This window comes from Drosophila santomea, chromosome 3R, assembly GCF_016746245.2.
Source record: "Drosophila santomea strain STO CAGO 1482 chromosome 3R, Prin_Dsan_1.1, whole genome shotgun sequence".
Taxonomy (NCBI): Eukaryota; Metazoa; Arthropoda; class Insecta; order Diptera; family Drosophilidae; genus Drosophila; species Drosophila santomea.
In genome coordinates this window covers 11959901-11979486 of record NC_053019.2, presented here as the reverse complement: position 1 = coordinate 11979486, position 19586 = coordinate 11959901, and the positions used below count along the sequence as shown (strand labels likewise).

The 19586-nt window shown below is 43.7% G+C and overlaps 3 protein-coding genes and 1 long non-coding RNA gene across 19 annotated transcripts in view; 2 read left to right on the top strand and 2 right to left on the bottom strand.

Annotated features, from left to right (window-relative positions):
* Positions 1–7940, top strand: part of LOC120451237 (collagen alpha chain CG42342) — a 70864-nt gene extending 62924 nt beyond the window's left edge. For 4 of the 16 annotated variants that reach the window (XM_039634739.2, XM_039634736.2, XM_039634735.2 and 1 more), the window contains 9 exons: positions 1466–1828; positions 1941–2009; positions 2079–2174; positions 2241–2285; positions 2346–2408; positions 5511–5537; positions 5624–5677; positions 5986–6183; positions 6767–7940. In XM_039634739.2, coding sequence (XP_039490673.1) covers positions 1466–1828; positions 1941–2009; positions 2079–2174; positions 2241–2285; positions 2346–2408; positions 5511–5537; positions 5624–5677; positions 5986–6183; positions 6767–6934 — 1083 coding nt within the window. In that variant the 3' untranslated portion in view covers positions 6935–7940. Of the gene's footprint in view, positions 1–1465; positions 1829–1940; positions 2010–2078; positions 2175–2240; positions 2286–2345; positions 2409–2613; positions 5488–5510; positions 5538–5623; positions 5678–5985; positions 6184–6766 lie in introns of those variants that run through there. The other 12 variants (XM_039634742.2, XM_039634741.2, XM_039634738.2 and 9 more) reach the window with 9 other exon arrangements.
* Positions 7941–8008: 68 nt separating this feature from the next.
* LOC120451737 lies at positions 8009–8776 on the top strand. Its single transcript, XR_005616404.1, has 2 exons — positions 8009–8106; positions 8177–8776. It is a non-coding gene; the product is annotated as an uncharacterized LOC120451737 (long non-coding RNA).
* Positions 8674–9440, bottom strand: LOC120451736 (putative peptidyl-tRNA hydrolase PTRHD1). The gene is made up of 2 exons (XM_039635645.1): positions 9203–9440; positions 8674–9112 (listed from the first exon to the last, which is right to left on the bottom strand). The coding sequence occupies exons 1-2, from the start codon at positions 9386–9388 to the stop codon at positions 8939–8941; spliced, it is 360 nt and encodes a 119-aa protein (XP_039491579.1). The 5' UTR covers positions 9389–9440; the 3' UTR covers positions 8674–8938.
* Positions 9441–10219: 779 nt separating this feature from the next.
* Positions 10220–19406, bottom strand: LOC120452708 (calexcitin-2). The gene is made up of 5 exons (XM_039637068.1): positions 19304–19406; positions 14702–14854; positions 13050–13102; positions 12654–12773; positions 10220–11082 (listed from the first exon to the last, which is right to left on the bottom strand). Exons 2-5 carry the CDS (start codon positions 14757–14759, stop codon positions 10759–10761), a joined length of 555 nt encoding a protein of 184 aa, XP_039493002.1. The 5' UTR covers positions 14760–14854; positions 19304–19406; the 3' UTR covers positions 10220–10758.
* Between the last annotated feature and the right edge of the window lie 180 nt (positions 19407–19586).

Sequence of the window (19586 nt, the reverse complement as noted above, 5' to 3'; positions counted from 1 at the left end):
AATTGCGTATGCCGGGATAGAGGTGAACATCTGCACGTAATGCATATGCACAATCAAAGGACTAAGCGGATACATTCAATCTGATTTCCTGCAGTACTACTGGGGGAGCAATTTTCCTTAATTCCACGAAGGACTCAGCTTTAATGCCGAGCTGAGGCGCATTATTCTCCAACTGGATTTGGCCCGAGTGCGATTGAATATTTCAGGGAACGACAAGTGTCTCTATTTACTTGAGCCACATGTGTAAATGGTTTTCCCTATTTGCCTTTATTCTAGCCATTTTCCATGGCTCCTTAACATATTCCGCTGCTCTCGTTGTTTTAGCGGGAGTTTGCCTTTTATGTCGCTTAGCATTCGCCTAATAGGGGTTTTTGTTTGGGTGCAATGCGGTCTGAAAGCCCTCGCCTCAACAACTTTTGGTAATTTCCCGACAGCCACAATACACTGAAGAAAAGCAAAAGTACAAAGCACTGCATAAAGAAGAGAGCCCGTACCATGAATGCACTGGTATTTAAGGTGCTGCCCTAGTTATAAAAAGTTGTAATAAAAATCCGAACTTTTAAAAATCCTCTGAATATTTATGGTATCCCTTAGGAAACTTTAAACTTACGCAACCATTATCTTATGACTATTCAAGCTAAATCCCGATCTAAGACATTAATTTCGAGTTGCTTTTCCCCGAGCAGTGCACGCTTAAGCGCCATCGAAACTTTGGACTTTATGTATTTTTTGGGGCTTGCCTGGTTGTCTGTGCCTTGGAAATTTGCCTCGAAGCGTGCACATTAACCCACCAAAAACACGGCTAAAAAAAGAATTAATTGTCTTTCGCAATGCACTCACTCACTTACACACACATGCGAGCACACAATGGCAAGGGCCAAAGAGCACCCACACACTCAAACGGGAGGCACTCACTCACACACACACACACAGGCACTCGAAGCACGTAGAGAAGTCGCTGTCGCTGACTTGACTTTATTTTCGACTCTCGTAAACCCCCTCACCAGCCGCACACCCACTAGAGCTCCACGGGTTTAAAGATTTTCTATGCAGCCATTGTCTCAACGGGATGCGGAGTGGGCGAACTGGGAGGTGGGTGGTGGTGGTGGTGGTGTCGTTGGTGGTGCGATGGCACGGATGCTCCAACTTGCACTTAACACAATTTCGTGGCACACAAAAGACTTTCGCTGCGGCACGGCCACCAGAACACCACCACCGCGCCGCACCACGAAAACCCATCCCCATCCGCATCGCAATCCCAATCCCAATCCTCTCCTGTGGGCGAACTTTTTTTCCTTACCTGCGAATTACGCGGCGCTTTTGTTTCCCCCATCAAAGCGTGTGGAACAAGCGCGTGCAACGCCTCGGGCGGTGCCACGTGGCATAAATTAATCTTCCCACTAAATTTGCCATCTTCTCTTCTCCAACCCGTGCACTCACTCACACACTCTTGCAATGCGTGCAGATATTCGGACCCGGAGGCACCAAAATAGACGAGGACTACGACGATCCGCCGGTGACATTGTTGCGAGGTCCACCAGGACCGCCAGGAATCGCTGGAAAGGATGGACGCGATGGACGGGACGGCAGCAAGGGAGAACCTGGTGAGCCAGGAGAGCCCGGATCTTTGGGTCCGCGAGGATTGGACGGACTGCCCGGGGAGCCGGGCATCGAAGGACCACCGGGACTGCCGGGATACCAGGGTCCACCAGGTGAAAAGGGAGATCGCGGCGATATTGGCCCACCTGGATTGATGGGTCCCCCGGGCTTGCCAGGACCTCCAGGATACCCTGGCGTCAAGGGCGACAAGGGCGATCGTGGTGACTCGGTGAGTATGGTCTGAGCTCAGTTCTTGAAGGACGTATCCTAACTAGCTACCGTGACCATATACCACAATCGGATTCCTATTTGGAGCATGAATAATTCCAATTTCGTTACAGTACCGCAAAATGCGACGTCGCCAGGATGACGGGATGTCCGACGCACCCCACATGCCCACCATCGAATATGTAAGCCACATCTTTCACCCACCACCCTGTGGATTAACCCAATGTAACACGATGTAATTTCCTTCGCAGTTATATGGCCCCCCGGGACCTCCAGGACCCATGGGTCCGCCAGGACACACCGGCAGTCAGGGAGAACGCGGCTTGGACGGTCGCAAGGGAGATGCGGTAAGAGTCAATAGGTCAGATATCTCTAGATATGCTCTCTAAATCTGTTTCAAATCTCGCGGGCAGGGTGAAAAGGGCCACAAGGGAGATCAGGGACCTATGGGACTGCCGGTAAGTGGCAAAATAGCCCAAAGTTTAGCCCGTAATTACAGTAAAATGATATAATTGCAGGGTCCGATGGGCATGAGAGGCGAGTCAGGACCTTCTGGACCATCTGGAAAGGCTGGCATACCGGTAAATTTCAATTGAACACCCGTGGCAACCCGTGTTGTTTGGCTTTTATTTTGTTACCTCACCAAAATTGGGGCTATTATCCCGCTTAGCTAGTCGTAACCCTCCTGGCTTTTGTTACTTTTGTTACTCGTGGATCTCGTTACTAAACGTTTTGACTAACCAAATTATGTGTTCTCATCTCTCTTTCTTTTTCTACTTGAAACAGGTGTGGGGCGACTACTAATACTAGTTAAAAGGCAGTCTCTATTAAAAAATATAACCAGCACTCATTGCGCCAAAGTCGAAATGAATTGCGACTTGAAATAAATCCATTGAAAACTCACGCACACCCACACTAAAACACACTCACACACACAGTCGAACAGAAAGTCCTTAGGATGAAAAACTCAATTTAATCAAAGCAAAACAATGTTCAAAGTTAAGAGGCCGCGCAATGCTTGTCAAATGTGCTCAATGTGCAATGTGTTAACGTCTATATATATATATATATATAAATTTGTATATGACAGGCGTACTATCTGTATATCAATTTGTACAAAACGCACCCGTGTACAGAAAAGCAAATTCAAAATAGCAGCATGTCAGTGCCGAGTAAGCAAATCAATTAGTTGCACAAGGCAAAGAACCGAAACCGAACGAACCCCCTCCACACAGCCCGCATGGGAAAAAAATAATATTCATATCATTTAAAATGCCCCAAGAGTCAAATAAGTATTTATGTATACAATCAAATAGCGCAAACAAACGTGTGTCTACAGAAGCGTATTTACAAACATCAATCAATCGAATCAACTAACACACACTTTGAACCCACACCCCACAAGCATGCACATTCACTCCCACTTACACACTCACCACCCACACACAGCACACACACAACAAACAGTTGTACAACAAACCAACTAACAAATATGCAATGCAAATATTTTAATTGCATTTCATTCGCCGCCGTTCTGTGCGAAGCAATTGCAGCAGGAGCAGGAAAGCCTCTTGAAAATGCATAAATCATACGCACCGTGGTACGTGAAAACAGCATGCGATGGGTTGAACTGGATTTCGCATGGATTTCAAGTGCTTCACCGAGTGCGAAGAAATAATTTCTGGATTATAACGAAACCAAGACGCAATCATCGGCAATTAGCCATATGTGACTTAATTACTTGCTTAATCAGATTATTCTTAACAATTGACCCAAATGAGTCCTTGCCACTTGCCACTTGGGCTGCGTCTGCGTTTGCGTCTGCTCCTGCTGCATTCTGCATTGTCTTAGGTGCCGTCCATGGGCTACGTCTGAATATTCAAATAAAACTTGTTCAGATAAATAGCATTATTGCCAATGCTTCAATGTGAAACACAAAGCTAAGAGCAGAAATCCCGTAAATGTGTGTTTAAATAAGGAATTGGGCTTATTAAAGGCGTCGAAAGAAAAGAATTGTAAGATATTTTCATCCAGAACTCTCTCTTGATGTCTACAATTAACAAATACAGTTTAGTTACCTATACACAAGCACACACAGTCCACATAAAAGAGGTTTATACATACACGGCAATGTACTCTAATATCGATAACAAAGAGCTATCCAAACCAATTGTGCATATTTTTCAGTGTTAATGAATACAACTTGAATAAGCAAGCGAGTGTGCAGAAACTAGTTAGGCGAAAGTTGAATTCTATAGACGATAACCGATGCTTTTCAATTGAGAAACAGGCTTGAAAAAGCTGCGAAAGCTGGAGTATTCTCTCCAGAAATGCGAAATTAAAAACAATAAATACATAATCTTACCACAAGTATGTATCCTATTGGTTTCATGGACATCTCAAACAAAGTAACGCAAAACAATTCTATTTATACAACAACAAAAACGAATGCATAAATTAAAATTTTCGAGTAACTGCAGCATTTTCAATTTCAACGCTCAAACTAGGCAAAGGACGAATAAAACGGCCTGAAAATCAAACATAATCAATGCAAATGAAATAATGCCATGGAAATATGATAATAAAAGTATATATACTGCCATTTGACGGCCTCAGCCCTGCATACTTTGCATAAAAGTTGAATGGGAATGGGAATTATCGAATATGCAAATGGCAAATGGTAAATGGCAAATGGAAATGTTTGCAGCTTTAATGTTTACTCAAACGGCAAACGGCATCGAAAATCAGAAAGAATATGTCAATTTGTTTTCAATTAGATGTGTCTCGTTGTTGTAATAATCCCCAATGGAAAACAAAATACACAGGCAAATTGCATGTCAATTTTCATTTAATCCACTAAATGTCGAACAACCCCAAATGTGTACATAAGCGCGGTAACGGTAACGGTAAAGAACGTAACTTAATCGTAATTAATTATTCATTTTTTCTATCCCTTTTAACCTCTCAACGTGTTTACTTGCAACTAGCTCTCTTTATATAGATACTTGCCATCTGTACTATCTCTAGATTCTCTCACTTATGTACTAACTACGAACTCAACTTTCTCGATCAATAGGCTAGAATAATGAATTGTGTTTTGCGATTAAAACCTAACATTAACTCAAAAAAATAACTATATATGAGAAGTCGTAAAAAAGGTTAAACCCCTAATAAGCCGCTAATTTTAAGTGTAAATTTGTTAATTACCCAATAAACACGAGGAGTTTGCAAACGAACAAAGAATATACAAATAAATATATATTTACGTGTATTTATGTCTACGAGTATATACATACATGCATATACCAAATGTCGATGTTCGAGTGCATTATCCCACTACAAACACAAAATGAAATATTTTTATCCGTGCTGCTGCATTTCAAATGTATGATTCGAATGAAATTAAAACGAATGTGAATTCTGGTAATCATTTGTCGCGGCATGTGCGAACTGAAACGGCAGACATTCGATGGAATGCCTAGAATGACCGAATTGTAAAATGGCTAAACGAAACTAACATAATTTTCGAATTAATTATGCATTTCCAATAAAGTGATGGTTTTTTACTAAAAACAATGTCCGCAGGACATCTAATGCTTATTTTCGAGGCAGATTTTCCACTTTACGCCGCCCAGCTAACCACACGCTTTCCCATTCTCTTGTTTTTCTTTCATTTGCTGCAGGGTCCTCCGGGCTTGGATGGCATGAAGGTATTTTCCCCGAAACAGCCGCTTATTTGAAAACAATATGGTAATAACCGATCTGTTTTTCTGTTTTCTGTCTTTTGTGTTCGCAGGGCGCCCAGGGCGAGACGGGACACAAGGGGGAGCGCGGGGATCCGGGACTGCCGGTAAGCAAGTGCAGGAATCACCTAGGATACCCCTAGGATAATTCCGTAGAAAGTGCTCTTCTACTCCGTGTGGTCGCTAATTTAAAATAATACGTGTATTCTCTTTCTCCATTTTTATTGTTTTTACCTCTGTTTGCATGCGTATCTCTCTTTCTTGGCGTCGTTCACTACCTATATGCACAACTCTCGAACACCCTCACTCAACCACCTCTGACCTCTGACCTGTGACCCCCTCTGACAACTCCACCCAACTCCCCCATTCACCCCGTAAAACACTCGAACACACCTCCGGATAATCGAAACAAAAGGGCACGGATGGCATTCCCGGGCAGGAGGGGCCACGCGGGGAGCAGGGCTCCAGAGGGGATGCCGGCCCGCCCGGCAAGCGGGGACGGAAAGGAGATCGCGGCGACAAGGGCGAGCAGGGCGTGCCCGGACTGGACGCCCCCTGCCCCCTCGGCGCCGACGGGCTGCCGCTGCCCGGCTGCGGATGGCGGCCGCCAAAGGTTAGCATGCGTTATTCGTTATCGACTAAGAGCCGTCCAAAACTCCTACCTTGCACAGAAAAAAAAGGATAAGTCGTAAATCTGGCATGCCTCTGGTTTTAAATCGTACTATTTACTGTGTCACATATTTTAATAGACAGGTTGAATAAATCCTTTAGCTGTTGTTCAGTTCATTTTAAGAATATAATTATCTTTTATGAAATACGAGTACTATTAGTTTTAAAGATTTCATTTAAATATGGGATATGTATAATATCGTGGTCTTAGTGTTTCCCTAAGAAAGTTATCTATTGATAACTTAAATATCTTAAGATAAAAATGTCCTTTGAAAGATTCAAAATGACTTAAACGTTTTTTTCTGTGCAATCCCAATTGGCTGTCGGAAAGTTGATCGTTGGGACTTTTGCATGCGCCACTCGTGGCCTCCATCTACTTGGTAGAGTATCTTGTTGTTGTCCAAGTTGGTTAACTAACTTTTGCTTTCGCACAAACACTCACACTCACACTCTCCTTAACACTAACACACTGGGATACACACTCGCACACCCACGAACACACAAAAACACACGAATACCTAACACAGGAGCCAATCATCTCGACGCCCGTGCACAAGGACTATTTGCCCGATGTAACGCAGCCGGAAAGCAACGCCAGCGATTACGAGCAGGAGGAGGAGGAGGAGGACGAGCAGGCGGAGGATAATGAAAACGAATATGATGAATATCAGGATAATTTGCATAACAATGAGTGAGAAAAGGAAGCAGTCAGCCAGCCCAGCAAATGGCAAACACAGGCGCATGAAGGCGCATAAAGGCGAACAGACCCTAAGAACCAACGTCCTTCCTACCTCCCACCCACCACCCCCCACCTACCACCGCACACCACCCACAGCAGAGACACCAACACCAACACACAGACACTGGTACTGGCACACCGACACGGAGGACTAGTTAAGCATTTCCGATTTCCGCTGCGAATCCTGGCTCTGTTTCGCTCTGTTGACACTTGCAATTAGTGCTAACAAATGCCAAGTGGCTGCTGCTTCTAACGGTTCTGCAAAGTAGATGCTATTAGCATACTCTATCTCTGTCCTTAACCCTATTCCTCACTCACTCACTCCCTCTGGCTTACGCACACGCACACGCACACAATTATCCTTTGGTTTGGCTAACACACACGCTGGCTTTGGCTTCGGCTTTGCTTGGTGACGGGTCCTGGCTCTCTCTACCATCTCCACCATGTCCACCATCTCTGTCACTCTCGCTCGAATTCGCTCATCCAACTCCGGCCGTTTCCGGCTGAACTTCTGTCTCGCCCCTTGCAGGAGAACTGGCAGGCCTGGCTCAAGGACGAGCTTAATGCGCTGCAGCATCCGCGCTCAAAAAACTAATTGCCACCGCGCCCTCGGCGGCTGCAGCGAACGCGAGGTCCCGAAATATCCAGATTCATGTAGGCGCTTTGGTTATAATTTTAGTAACTTGTTATTGTTAAATGTAGACATCGAACAGAGCTATAGCTACTACATCCATCGCATAGAAACATCCTAGCATAAGCACTGTATAATCTGTATCTGCATCTGTGCCAAATTGCTCCAGGTTGCCTCCAGTTCGGCGTTCACGGCCCCTCGACGTCGCAACCTTTAATTATAGTTCTACCTTACCTTACCTACTACTATATAAATTGTATCCACTACAGCTATTTCGAATACCTTAAGCGAAAAAATGAAACCAGCTATTTTTTACAAAAAACACTATTTAAAACGAAAATTAAAAATCGATAAAATTAAAGCAATGCGTTTTTATTAGAATGTTATTTATCGAGGTAAAATTGACTTCTATTTTGGGCAAGCTTTTTAAAAGCACGACTTATAAACACATGAATTCTCAAAGCAGGCGATGAAACCAACATCTTTTTTAAAACCAGGTGAATGATTCTAAACTAAGTCAACTAGCAATGTTCCGCATATTGAAGTCAAATACTAAAAATTGTTTAGAATGCGAATTATTGTGGACCATCTCCGCGAACCACGCTGCAGTTCTTATCTGTACCAGCCGCTGGTGCAAAGCTGTCCAATGCTCAAAGTTTTCAAGGTGCCCATCAATCCAGATTTGAATGCGATGCCGCTCGGCGGTACCATTCTTCGTACCATGGTCCTGCGCTCTTTCTTGAATCCGCTTTCCACTGACTGGAGGACCACGCTGTTCATATCGCTCGTAGAAACGGATTCTCTGCGCCATTTAGAGTTCCACCACTGTGGAGTTCTAGTCAGAACTTTGATTCGATGGAACTGCGAAAATTTAGTGCCTTGGAGTTCCTGGACCTGAGTGGATCCGCCTATCTAACCAATGAGATAGTGGCGGAGTTTACCAGGACGCTTGGCGGACTGGGCCGGTTAAAAGTCGAGCGATGTCCTCATATTTCACAACGATTAGCCGAGATCCTCGGAGGAAACATCAAGCTTAAAATAGACACAAAATAAAAAACAACTTGTTGGCTTTTCTGTTTATTTTTTATAAAATATAAACCGAAATGCTTGATTTGTAATCGACAAACTTTGCAAACTCTGTTATATATGTGACAAACTGATCAGATCTGAGATGTAACACTCCTTTTTAATATTGGTAGGCTTTTAGCGGTCAACTATGATAAGTATTAGCTTCTCTATAGTTGTCAAAAACTATTCCTATTTGTCTTACATATTTAGTGTCAATAGGCAGAAATAGTTATAGCTAAGGAAGACCTCCTTTAAGATGTATTACTCCTTCAAAAGCTTTAAGTGCTTAACATATTTATGAACCGTGTCCTTAACATAAGGTTTCAGGGCGATGCAGGTTGGGATATTTTCGGGTTGTTCGATCCACAACTTGTGTTTAATCTCGTTCTCCTTCAGTTTTTCGCTGAGCTTGACCAGAGAAGTCTCGTCTTTGGCCTGGAAATCGTATGGGTAACGGAAGAGTTATTGGTTCATGGTATAAGTCATATATTACACATTAGTTATGAGATAAACGCGTTTCATTACCTCCAGCACCACCTTGTGCATATTATCGAGGTCCTTCAAGTACGCCACAGTGTCGGCGTCCTCGGAATTCAAGTGAATAACGGCGGCTGTGGCATGACAACTCTGGGCGATCACCGCCCCCAAGGGCCAACTGAGGGCGGAACGCAAGTCGCTGCGGACTACGATGTACTGCACAATGTTGCTCATGTTTTATAAAATTTCTGAATTCCGAAATGTGTTTACATTTCTTGAGTTAGGAATGTGATGAAAGAGCAAAAATATCAATACATCGATATGTTTCTACAAATATTTTTACGGTTTTACCGATGTATTTTACCAATGTATATGCACACAATGTAAAGTAATCCCTGATCAAAATATTTCATAAATGGTTATTTCGATTTACATATTTCATGTATGGTTGCATGTTTTAGAAACAAATATTTCGTCGACACGTTGCCCTAGATATTAACAATGGGTCAAGTAATTTGTATGGTAGTTTGAAATGTAGTCGGCAGTGTGAACAGGCCCTATGTAGAATGTAGGAATATAACTACTACTCGCAGCTTCTGCACTAGGTGGCGCCACGTCTGCGCGCCAAGCCTAAGTAGCTGAAATTGACATAGATGTAGGATGTATAAAACAAAGTTCCTATGTTTATTATACGTTGCTCTAAGATAAGGTTTATTTTCCGGGCCTGCCAGTGCTTCACAATAATAATAATAAGGTTCTTAATGATTTTTCCAAGATAAAATCCATATGACTGGAATCGTAGCAATCTAAACCAAAATTTCTTACGTTAGGTTAGGCTACCTTAAAGACATTCCACTACGCAATGACTTTTGTCTTTGGTATTATTGGTAGAGTATCAAGCGTTAGAAAGCTGTCCAACTAAAAGCACTTCACCCATAATTTTTTGATTGTATCGCACTTGATGCGCACCATGCTGAAATGCGAGGCAAATTTACCCACCAGCCACACCCACTAAAAGCCACTTGAAGTTGAAAATGCAAGGGCAGCAACAAGTGAGAGCCGAGATTTGTATAGATACTTTGATTTTATTATTGTAATTTCTTGGAACACTTTACATTTACATTTAAATTTATACGCCATAGATGCAAGACGATAAACGACGACTACACACACATAACAATTTGACAGTTTAATTGATTTAATTTACGCACCACATTGATACGGATCTGCGGGAGATCCTACCTCGTAATTGATATCATAGCTAGATATAGTCGTAGTTCGTAAAGGTACACTTTTGCATATACATATGTATGTGTAGAGATACTGCTGCTTGCACATTACTCGAAGCATTGGTATATAAAATATAAATAGTTTGCAGACAGATTACGCTACTAAATTAGAACATTGAATTGGGCAAAACTTGAGATTCTTGGAGAGAAAACAACACTCAACTAACAACGACGGATCATCAAGTCGGGAGGGTTGAGATCTGCCTCCCCTGTCGCGACAATAGATATAATTGTAATATTAAATTTAATAATAATTTCACTTGTTGCATTTGTTCAGTATGTCCCGTATCGGAGCTCTAGTTCTTTGGCTGTGTCTTAGAAACTGGTCTTTCCAAAAATGTAGTTGCCAGGCGCATTCACATCCTCCGCGGCGAAGTACTCCTTCCACAAGGCCGCAAACTGCTCCCGGGTGACCTCGCTCTGCCCCTGAGCCATCTTCCCAAAGGCTTCCTCGCACTCGGTCTTCTCCAGGCCATAGCTGGAGCAGACCAGCGTGAACTCGGTCACATCGATGCCGCCATCGTGCGAAGCGTCCTCCAGGTCGAACATGAAGTTCATGTAGGCATTCTGCCAGTCCATCACGCTGCTGGGATCCTTGGCATAGGCGTCCCACATGTTGCACCACTCGTCCACGCTGACCTGGAAGAGCCATAATGGGATGAAGCGTCGAGATTGCGGATTAGGCACTGCTGGACGACCCCCAGATTTATGCATGCATCCCGCCCCGTGCTGAAAAGACCATTAGTGGGTATCGCCCCGGGCGGACTTTCCCCATAAAACACGTTATGGTTGCTCTGGGGGCGTAATTTATGCCATCTAGTGATGCGATATTAACATTTTCTTCCTGCCAATACCGAACAGGCCGGGCAATTACCGCAACATCGCCTTGACCAACTTGGCTGACCGCCTTCCACGGCGTTACCCAAAACCGAAATCGAAAGCAGTACCAGTTTCTAGGACCAGCAGCCCATACCATTAATTGTGGCCAGCCGTTACGTTTTGGCATGTTTTAATACGGCCATAAATAAACGCGAGGGTTGTGTCTGACCAAGACCACTTGTTATGCCAATTGGCACTTCACCCCCTCCAGAAATGAACTCTAAACAGCAATTCGAACCGACTGCATATTTCAATGTTTATGGCCGACTTAGGCCCGACTGAATTTGGCCCAGATCCTTGACCCTCTGTGCTGTGTCGCCAAGAATAAAAGAGATGCGTCCTCCGCATCTCGACTGCAGCTCCTTTTCCGGCTAATTTGGGGCCGTGTCACGGCACGTGCTCCGACTTGGATTGCTGCGGAAAGTGAACAATAAATCTTAAGCTGACTGCCACAAAGGCGGACCAACAATAGCTGGGGATTTGGCATATTTTGGCAGAAAACTCCATCAAGTTGCCTGGCCGGTGGCCAGAAGTTTTGTGGCTTCATAGCATTCGAAGTTCCACTACCTCCAGTCGACTTCATCCAGTTTAGTTGCGCACAAAGTGCCCGTAAACCAGTAGACCAGTAAACCAGCAAACCCGTAACCCTTGGAATGCGCCAATAGAATTAAGCCGAGGTTTTGTCGGTCTGACATTTCAATTTCTGTTCGCTTTGTATCGCATTGTTGCGGGTTTTGGTCGCCGCTTGTGTTGATATTGAACTACGCTCTGCCGGGCCGGATTATAATTTAATTTGCTGCACTGGCGATGGTGCGATAGTGCGATTATGCCATGGCCATTGTGTTGCAAAATGGGCAAACCTGCAGCCCGCAGACTAGGAGACAGAAAGTTGGTCCTGGTAATGAGAGAAGAAAGTTGGTGGCAAGTCGGCAAGTCCCCGGCTGGAATTCGGAATGCGTTGCTCAAATAATTCACAATTCAATTTCCGCCCGCTGGCAGGGAATTTGTTTACCCCTCCGCATTCCGCACCAATAAAAAGGCAAATTTATGAACGGAATTTCTCTTCCGTTTTTTGCGTTTGTCTGTGCAAAGGATATGCCCATATGTATGTGTGTGTGTGTGTGTGTTTCTGGGGTGTCCTGCACACTTGTCAGTTGCTGCCACAATGGCATCGAGTGCAGTCCATGGATTTCAGCACTTTTGGCACTGACAATGGAGCCGCACAAAAACCCGAATCACTTGACATATAGTTAGTTGCATTGCCTTTGCAACTCAGCGGGGTGGTGAATGGTGGATGGTGAAAGGTGGAAGGTAGGAGGATTGGAACTTACCTGTCCATCGTTGTCCTTGTCGGCCTTGGAGCGCAGGCCAGTCCAGATTTCCATCATCAGGTCGTAGGTCTCCTTGTTCTTCGGCGTGTCCTTCTGCCAGCCGCGCAGTTGGCAAACGCGCTGCAATTGGCAGAAACAATAACAGTCAGCATGGCACCCTCCAAATTGAGTTATCACTTGATATTGGCAAAAAAAAAAAAGTGCATGCAAATGGCCAACAAAAAACAGCAAAAGACTAAAACACAAAAAGTGAAAAACATTTGGACAGCTCTTTTGTTGATGTATGAACGAGTAGTTCATATGCAAGCACCAGCATTTCTCGCATGCACTCTTCAAAATATATTCAAATTTTTCGCTTGCTTTCTTTTTTGCTAGCACCATTTCCGCTCCACTTACCTCGATGGCCAGCTCGAAGTCCTTAACGTCGATTTCGCCGCTTTGGTTCACATCTGTTGCGGCACGCATTATGCGGCATTGTTGTTATTTTGGGGGCAGTCAGCGTAAATTGCATGTTGTTGGTCCCGCATTGTTTGCATTGGTCAGTACGGACCAAAACGGGCCAAAACCCAGATCCAAACAGCGCAGGCGAAAAAGAGCCGAAAAGAATGCGAATGAGGAATGGAACAATGTACGGATTTTTTTGGCAGCCAGCGACATAGTTCCGGTCGGCGGTAGTGCGAACATCGACAAAATTGCACAGCCCAACAAAACTGACACCCCGCCGCCACGCGGCGTGTCCTTACGACACTCAGAGAAAAGGAATCCTTGTATTATGGAATCCCCCCAAAAAAAATAGAATAAAACTTTTAGAAGAAACCTTGCAAATCCTTTTCTCAAACATGAAGTCTCTTTAGCTGCAAAATGCATTTATAGATTTCTAATTAAATTTAAGCATCAGCCAGATGCAAATTGCTTTCACCATTATTCTCTAATGAGAATATAATTACTTGTTTATCTTTGTTGTTCGCACTATGCTAATTTCATAGCTTAGAAATTCTAATATTGCAGCCTGTCTTCCAATTTTCATATTTACCAATGAATTTCGATAAAACTAATTATTCCTGTCCCTCATTAAATTTGGGAAAGCTTCATTTCGTTTAAGCCATTCAGTTTGCTTATAGAGTCTCAGATTATAGATTTCAACACCTAAGAAACTTCTGCCTTTTTAATCGCCAAAGTTATTCCTAAAAACGTTAAAATGAACCCCTTCAGCCACGCTAGATTAATTTTTTTGCTTATTTTAGGGACCATTTCTTTGAGTGCCATTTCCACGAAGCCCTACATTTGGCTTCTGGCCATGCGGGCGTACCATTATCATTTGCAACGGTGTGCAAACGGCCACTTCAGTGCCAGTGTCAAGTGTTTGGCGTTTGCGTTTTATGACCTTTTTTCGGTCTTTTTGCGCTGCTCTTTTGTTATATCCTGACCAGCTGGCGTCGAATGGCGGCGGGCAGTGAGCCAAGTTAGTAGAGAAAATTGTTTGGATGGGAATCAAGGGATGAGCGAACCGCACCGGTGAATTAGTCATAATTGAAATGCACTTAAGCTCTATCACACACAGTGTTGCCTACTTTCGTGCGCTCTCCTCGAAAGTTGTTCCTTCGACATTTGCATTGCGTTTAATTCAATTTTAAATTGGCAAGTTTTGTTTGACTTCCCTGACAGGCAAACACTTCTGTGCATTAAGCATGGAACGGAATACGCTCTACGTATTTAAGTGGATTTCGAGCACTTACGTATACGCGATGCAGGAGAACCACCACATTACGTATACGCGCTGTTTTCACAGCACAGCACATATGGTGGTGTATAAACCGAAACGTCATGATCATGACTGTCATTCACCTGCGATTTTATTACAGGAATAAAGGAATTCTCATAATATCTTGGCCGTGCTTTATTTTCCTAAAGCTGATTTTGCCACCTCGGCTCCCATCTAATCAAAGCTTCCCGTCCCAGGATGGTCCTCTTAAAATGGACATCACGTGCGGTTTTCGATTGCAACTCCTTTTTCACATCGCTCATTCTAGGTTCTGATAAATACTCACCAAAAAACACATTGAACAGAAAGAGCAGCTTCTTTTTGCGGAAATCGGAGATCGACATTATTGTGTTGGTTTTTTTTTTGTTTGATTTATCGCTGGTTGTTTTCTTTATTGAGCTTTTATTGGCTCTCCACAGTTGCAACCGGAAATGGGAAACTGCAATGACAACGAAAAACACAATTAAATGGACTTCGTCCATGGAAGAAAATGGCATATGAAGAGTATTCGGAAACAAGGCTGCGTTTAAGTTTAAAGCTGTATCTCAATTAGGGGTGGTGCTGCATCGTAAAAATAACAGTCTAGGAAAAGAACGAAAAAAACTAAAACCAAAAGCAGCAGAATAGAACCGGAGGCAGCAGGAAAACGGATTGGGTTTGCTCTAGTTGACTGGCTTGGTTTATGCCAGCTAATTCGGGCAAAGGAAATAAAACAGGACTGTCTAAGGATGCGAAAAGAGCGAAAACGCTGCTGCGCGCAATGCAAATGCATCCTGGGGGAAAAGGGGCGGGTCGAGTGCCGAGCTAAAAGCGACACAAATGCAACGGCTTTGCCTCAGACTGCCCCCAGCCCCGCCCCCTTTGCAAGCGTTTCAGTGTGTGTCTATGTGTGTTTATGTGTGTGTTTGTGGGGCTCATGGCTCATTTAACCTTCAATCAGAAGCCAGCTGCAAAGCAGGGCCATGTGCTAAATTAGACAGAACTATATATGCATGCATGCATTGTGGAATGTATCTTGCCACTGCAGACGCACCAAACAGGCCCCAAACATCAAAAGACCAGACCGGGCTAAAGCTGAAAGCCTGTGAAAGCCTTCGTGTTTGCATTAACTGCCTCTAAACGAGACCGTCATATTCACAGCGTTTATGGCTGGTGTGTCGCAAGTCTCGTGGCACTTTAAATCTAGCTTAGAGTGCTTTACTTGAAAAGGCACGTCGAAATAAATACAATTTTCCGTAGATATATTTAAATGCATCGCTTTAGGGGATTTTAAAGGCAAAACAAGCCTTTTCGCCCATGTTCACTAACATTGTTTGAAAAAGGCTTAACTCATCGCACAAGCCCCGCAAATATTTGCCTTAGTTCATTTCGGGGACCCCCAGAAACTGGCGTTTGTTTCGCTCAGCTTGGAGCCGCCAAGGTAGCCAAAGCATAATTCCACAACAGAGGGAAATTGCAGCGAGGATGTCAAGTGGAAAGTGGAATGCAATGAACATGACAACGGAACGAGGATGCCGAGATGGCCAAGACAGCGTCGATGGCCAACGGCTGATGCCTGCTGCCTTCAGCCTGATAGCTGATGGCTAAAAGCGGACCACTTCCGTTTGGCAAAATGCAGTTTGTCTCGGAAATGGAATTAAATGGAATATCTCCGAGTCGCCAATTGGATAAGCTCCTGAGCGGCAAATTCAAATAAGACATCCGATCCAGAAGCGGCGTAAAGGCTTTCGGTCAAGTGCGCGTAAATTTGACTTTTACTAACGATAATATTATGATTTTATTACGGCGAAATGGTTGGCCTTTGTAAGTAGTCAAGGTTAAAAAGTTTCAGGAAACGGTGGAGCCCAAATTGTTATTCCACTAGAAGAAATATCAATATTGCTTTTATTGCCTTCGGGCATCTGAAGCGCAGGTGAGTGCTGGCTTAAAAGTGGATTAAAGCCACTCAGTGTTCAATTAGAAATTATGGAAAACGGAATAATATCAACAATATGATCTACATTATTTAAAATTACGCCATAGGTGTAGTACAACTATAAACATAATTCAAAAAGTAAGTTGGCCCTGAATTTAAAATGCTGCATTTTGCAATAAGCCAAAAGCTAATAAGCTGACCTTCCATTTTCCGTTAGAGCGATTAATCTTGTGCAAAGCTGACTTCGGTAATGTTAATTAAATTCACAAATTTCGCTGTCATAAAGGTTAATTTTGACAATTTTTGTAATAGGGCAAATCGCTTGTTTAATTAATAAATAAACGATGGCCGCAAACAAGGTGGCAGCCGATGTCAACTTCATTTAGCATTTAATGCACACACATTTGCGCGTAAAAATCAGACTGACACAGTTCATTAATTCCCCACGTGCGCCTCAATTAACATCAGGTGAAATTGGAGTGTTGGTGGTAAAGTGTTGGTTGAAATACAAATGAATGCTGAAAAAGTAATCCACATCTCAACTGGCTAAAAGTACACAAAAAGTGTAAAATTCAATTAGGCGCCCTTTCCATCTCCATCTCCAATGGCAATTGCAGTTGCGTGAGTTTCTTTCCAGAAGGGAATGGCAAGTGCTTTTCAGCTGAAATACAATCACGTTGCCAGGGGCATAAGGAAATTAATGTTTTTATACGGGAAAATGTAAATCAATAAGAGACCACTTGTGAAATTTGTTCGTCGTTTAAGACAAATGAAACACATTTTCGTACATTCGAAGCTATTAATATTAATCCCAAAATAAGCACAATATTGAGTTGATTTATATGGTACATTCTCTCCTAGCAAATTTCTTTTTTCTATTATAAAGATATAGTTTGAAGAGAAAGTTATTCATGGGAAATAAAGAATCATACATGAAAAATAAAATAATAATATTAATTAAAATATATAAATATTTATATAAATGGTCAGTTTGTGCTAGGCCACGTTGATACCGGATTAAAGCCCCTGGATAATCTGCAAACCTGCAGGGAAATGCAGCGAAATCTCATTTCAATAGCACTCTTGAAATGGCTACGGGAGATGGCCGTGGAAATTTAAAGCCTTTTAATAGCCTGATGTGCGGATTATTTGTACTCGCATTCAATAATTAAATATCCGCGCAAATTGAATTCATCGATGCCATTTGTTTCTCAGTTTTCCGCTGCGTTCAGCTTTGTAGGGCGACGAGCACATTACGCATACGCCGTGTGGCGCGACAGTTTGTTTGGCGCTGTGGCGTGGTCATTTGTGCCGCCGCCCTCACATTAATTACCAATACTCATGCGCCAATGCATAAAAGCCACGCGCTGTTTGCCACAAAACTGCGTCGGCTTTTGTGGCACGAGGCAACCACATTAACCAACATCACCGCCAAAAGCTCGTTAATTGGGTTCTGTTTGAGTTTCGCTTTCATTTTTGGGGCCATGCAGCGCAACGAGTTTCTAATAATGGAAATATGGCGGAATTCCCGAGCCTTATATCTCCTCTCCGGCAATAAATAGCCATCTGCGAAGTTATAAATTTCAATACGAAGACATCAATGCTTTAATTGCAATTTTAGTGCCGGCGCGCGAGATGCGAAATGCTCTGATTCGATACAGCAATTTATTGGGCAATCAAATTAGAGAACACCCTACCGCTCGTTTATCAACACAATTTGATTTGCATAAACTGGTTCTGGTTTTTTGAATTGGTCTGCAATGTGTTTACTATGCAAAATCTGAATTCCCAGCGGGACGAGGAAAGGCAGGATACTCATAAATTATTAGAGAATAAAATGTGGGAAAAAATTGCAGTCTTTCATGGATAGCCAACAAATGAGAGACAGTGCTGAAAAGTATGCTACAATCCGACAGACCGACAGACAGGCGATTGATCGATTTTGTGGACAAATTGTAATTGTTTTGTTTGCATCAGCATGCAAATTTGTCAGTGAAACTGTTGGACATACTTGGCCTGTCATTAGCAGAGAATCCACAACTCGGATTGCTGATCCCAGCAGCAGCTTAATCCCCCCGATGACCAGATAACCAAATGACCCAATCGCTTTTCCAATTCTCACCCATCTTCATTCTCAATTCGAGTTGCACGATGGCACGATGGCACGATGGCACAGTTTTCAACCGTCGCTAATTACTTTTGCGCTGCCGTAAATTTGCGCAGCCAATTTAAAATAATAGACAATGCAAGTGGCGTCGTCGTTTGCTCTTTATCTGCTGATGCAGCTCCGGGAATTGTCCGTTGTCCGCTGTCCGCCGCAGTCCAAGTCCACTATTTGCCTTTTGTTGCATTGTCCGGCTGGCAGTAATTTCGTGTAATTTGCATTAATTTACATTTAATTTGCAGCCACCGAGGAGCCGTGGAGCTGTGGAGCCAAGGAGCTCACAATGCGCGGCCTAAGGCCACCGACGCATGCCTGGCCAAACAACAGGGCCGAAAAACAGACACAGGCTGACTGACAGGACGAGGATCCTTGTAGCGGCAGCGCTCTCTTCTCCTTGGCTGGGCCAGAGTGAAACTTTGGCCACGCTTTCAATGAATTCATTATGGCCCTGACCAAGCTGGGGCGAAGTAAGAATATTCTTTCAGTTGTTAAATTGTCGAGAGGTGGGTTGTGTTTTTGTAAAAGTACTTCCAGCAACCCTACAAACACCCCCACCCCACCGCCAGCTTTCTTTCACAAACTATCTGCCCACTCAAGGAAAACTGGGGCTCTGGTTCCTGTTGAGCCTCGCAGCTCTTTGAGCCACCCACTTGGGCTCGTTACTTTTGGCTTGTTCTTTTGTCGGTTTTGGAAATGGGCTCTTTCGAAAAATGTTGCGGCATTATTATTCTTGTAGCGGAAACTCTCAGCAGGAACACAGGTGCACAGGTGCACAGGTACACAGGCACAGAGATACACGTTAACTTTACCGTTCTGAACTTCTGAACTGAGTGCTGAACTACACTTTCCGACTGGATTTTGGAACCCTCTCGAACTGGACTCGTCTGCTCGGCAGCGCGGTTGGCCGTCTTGTGATGCTCGTTGCCATCGAGCCAGCGGCTTTTATATGCGCTACCCGTCTGCGCCGGCACCTCTGCCGGCGTCGGCAGAACTCGGGCGCTCTGGGTGCTCTATGTCATCGCAGGGGCTTTATCTTATCGACTCTGCCGACGCCTCTGCGCTCGTCATGGTGTGAGTGAGTGCTGCACCCGA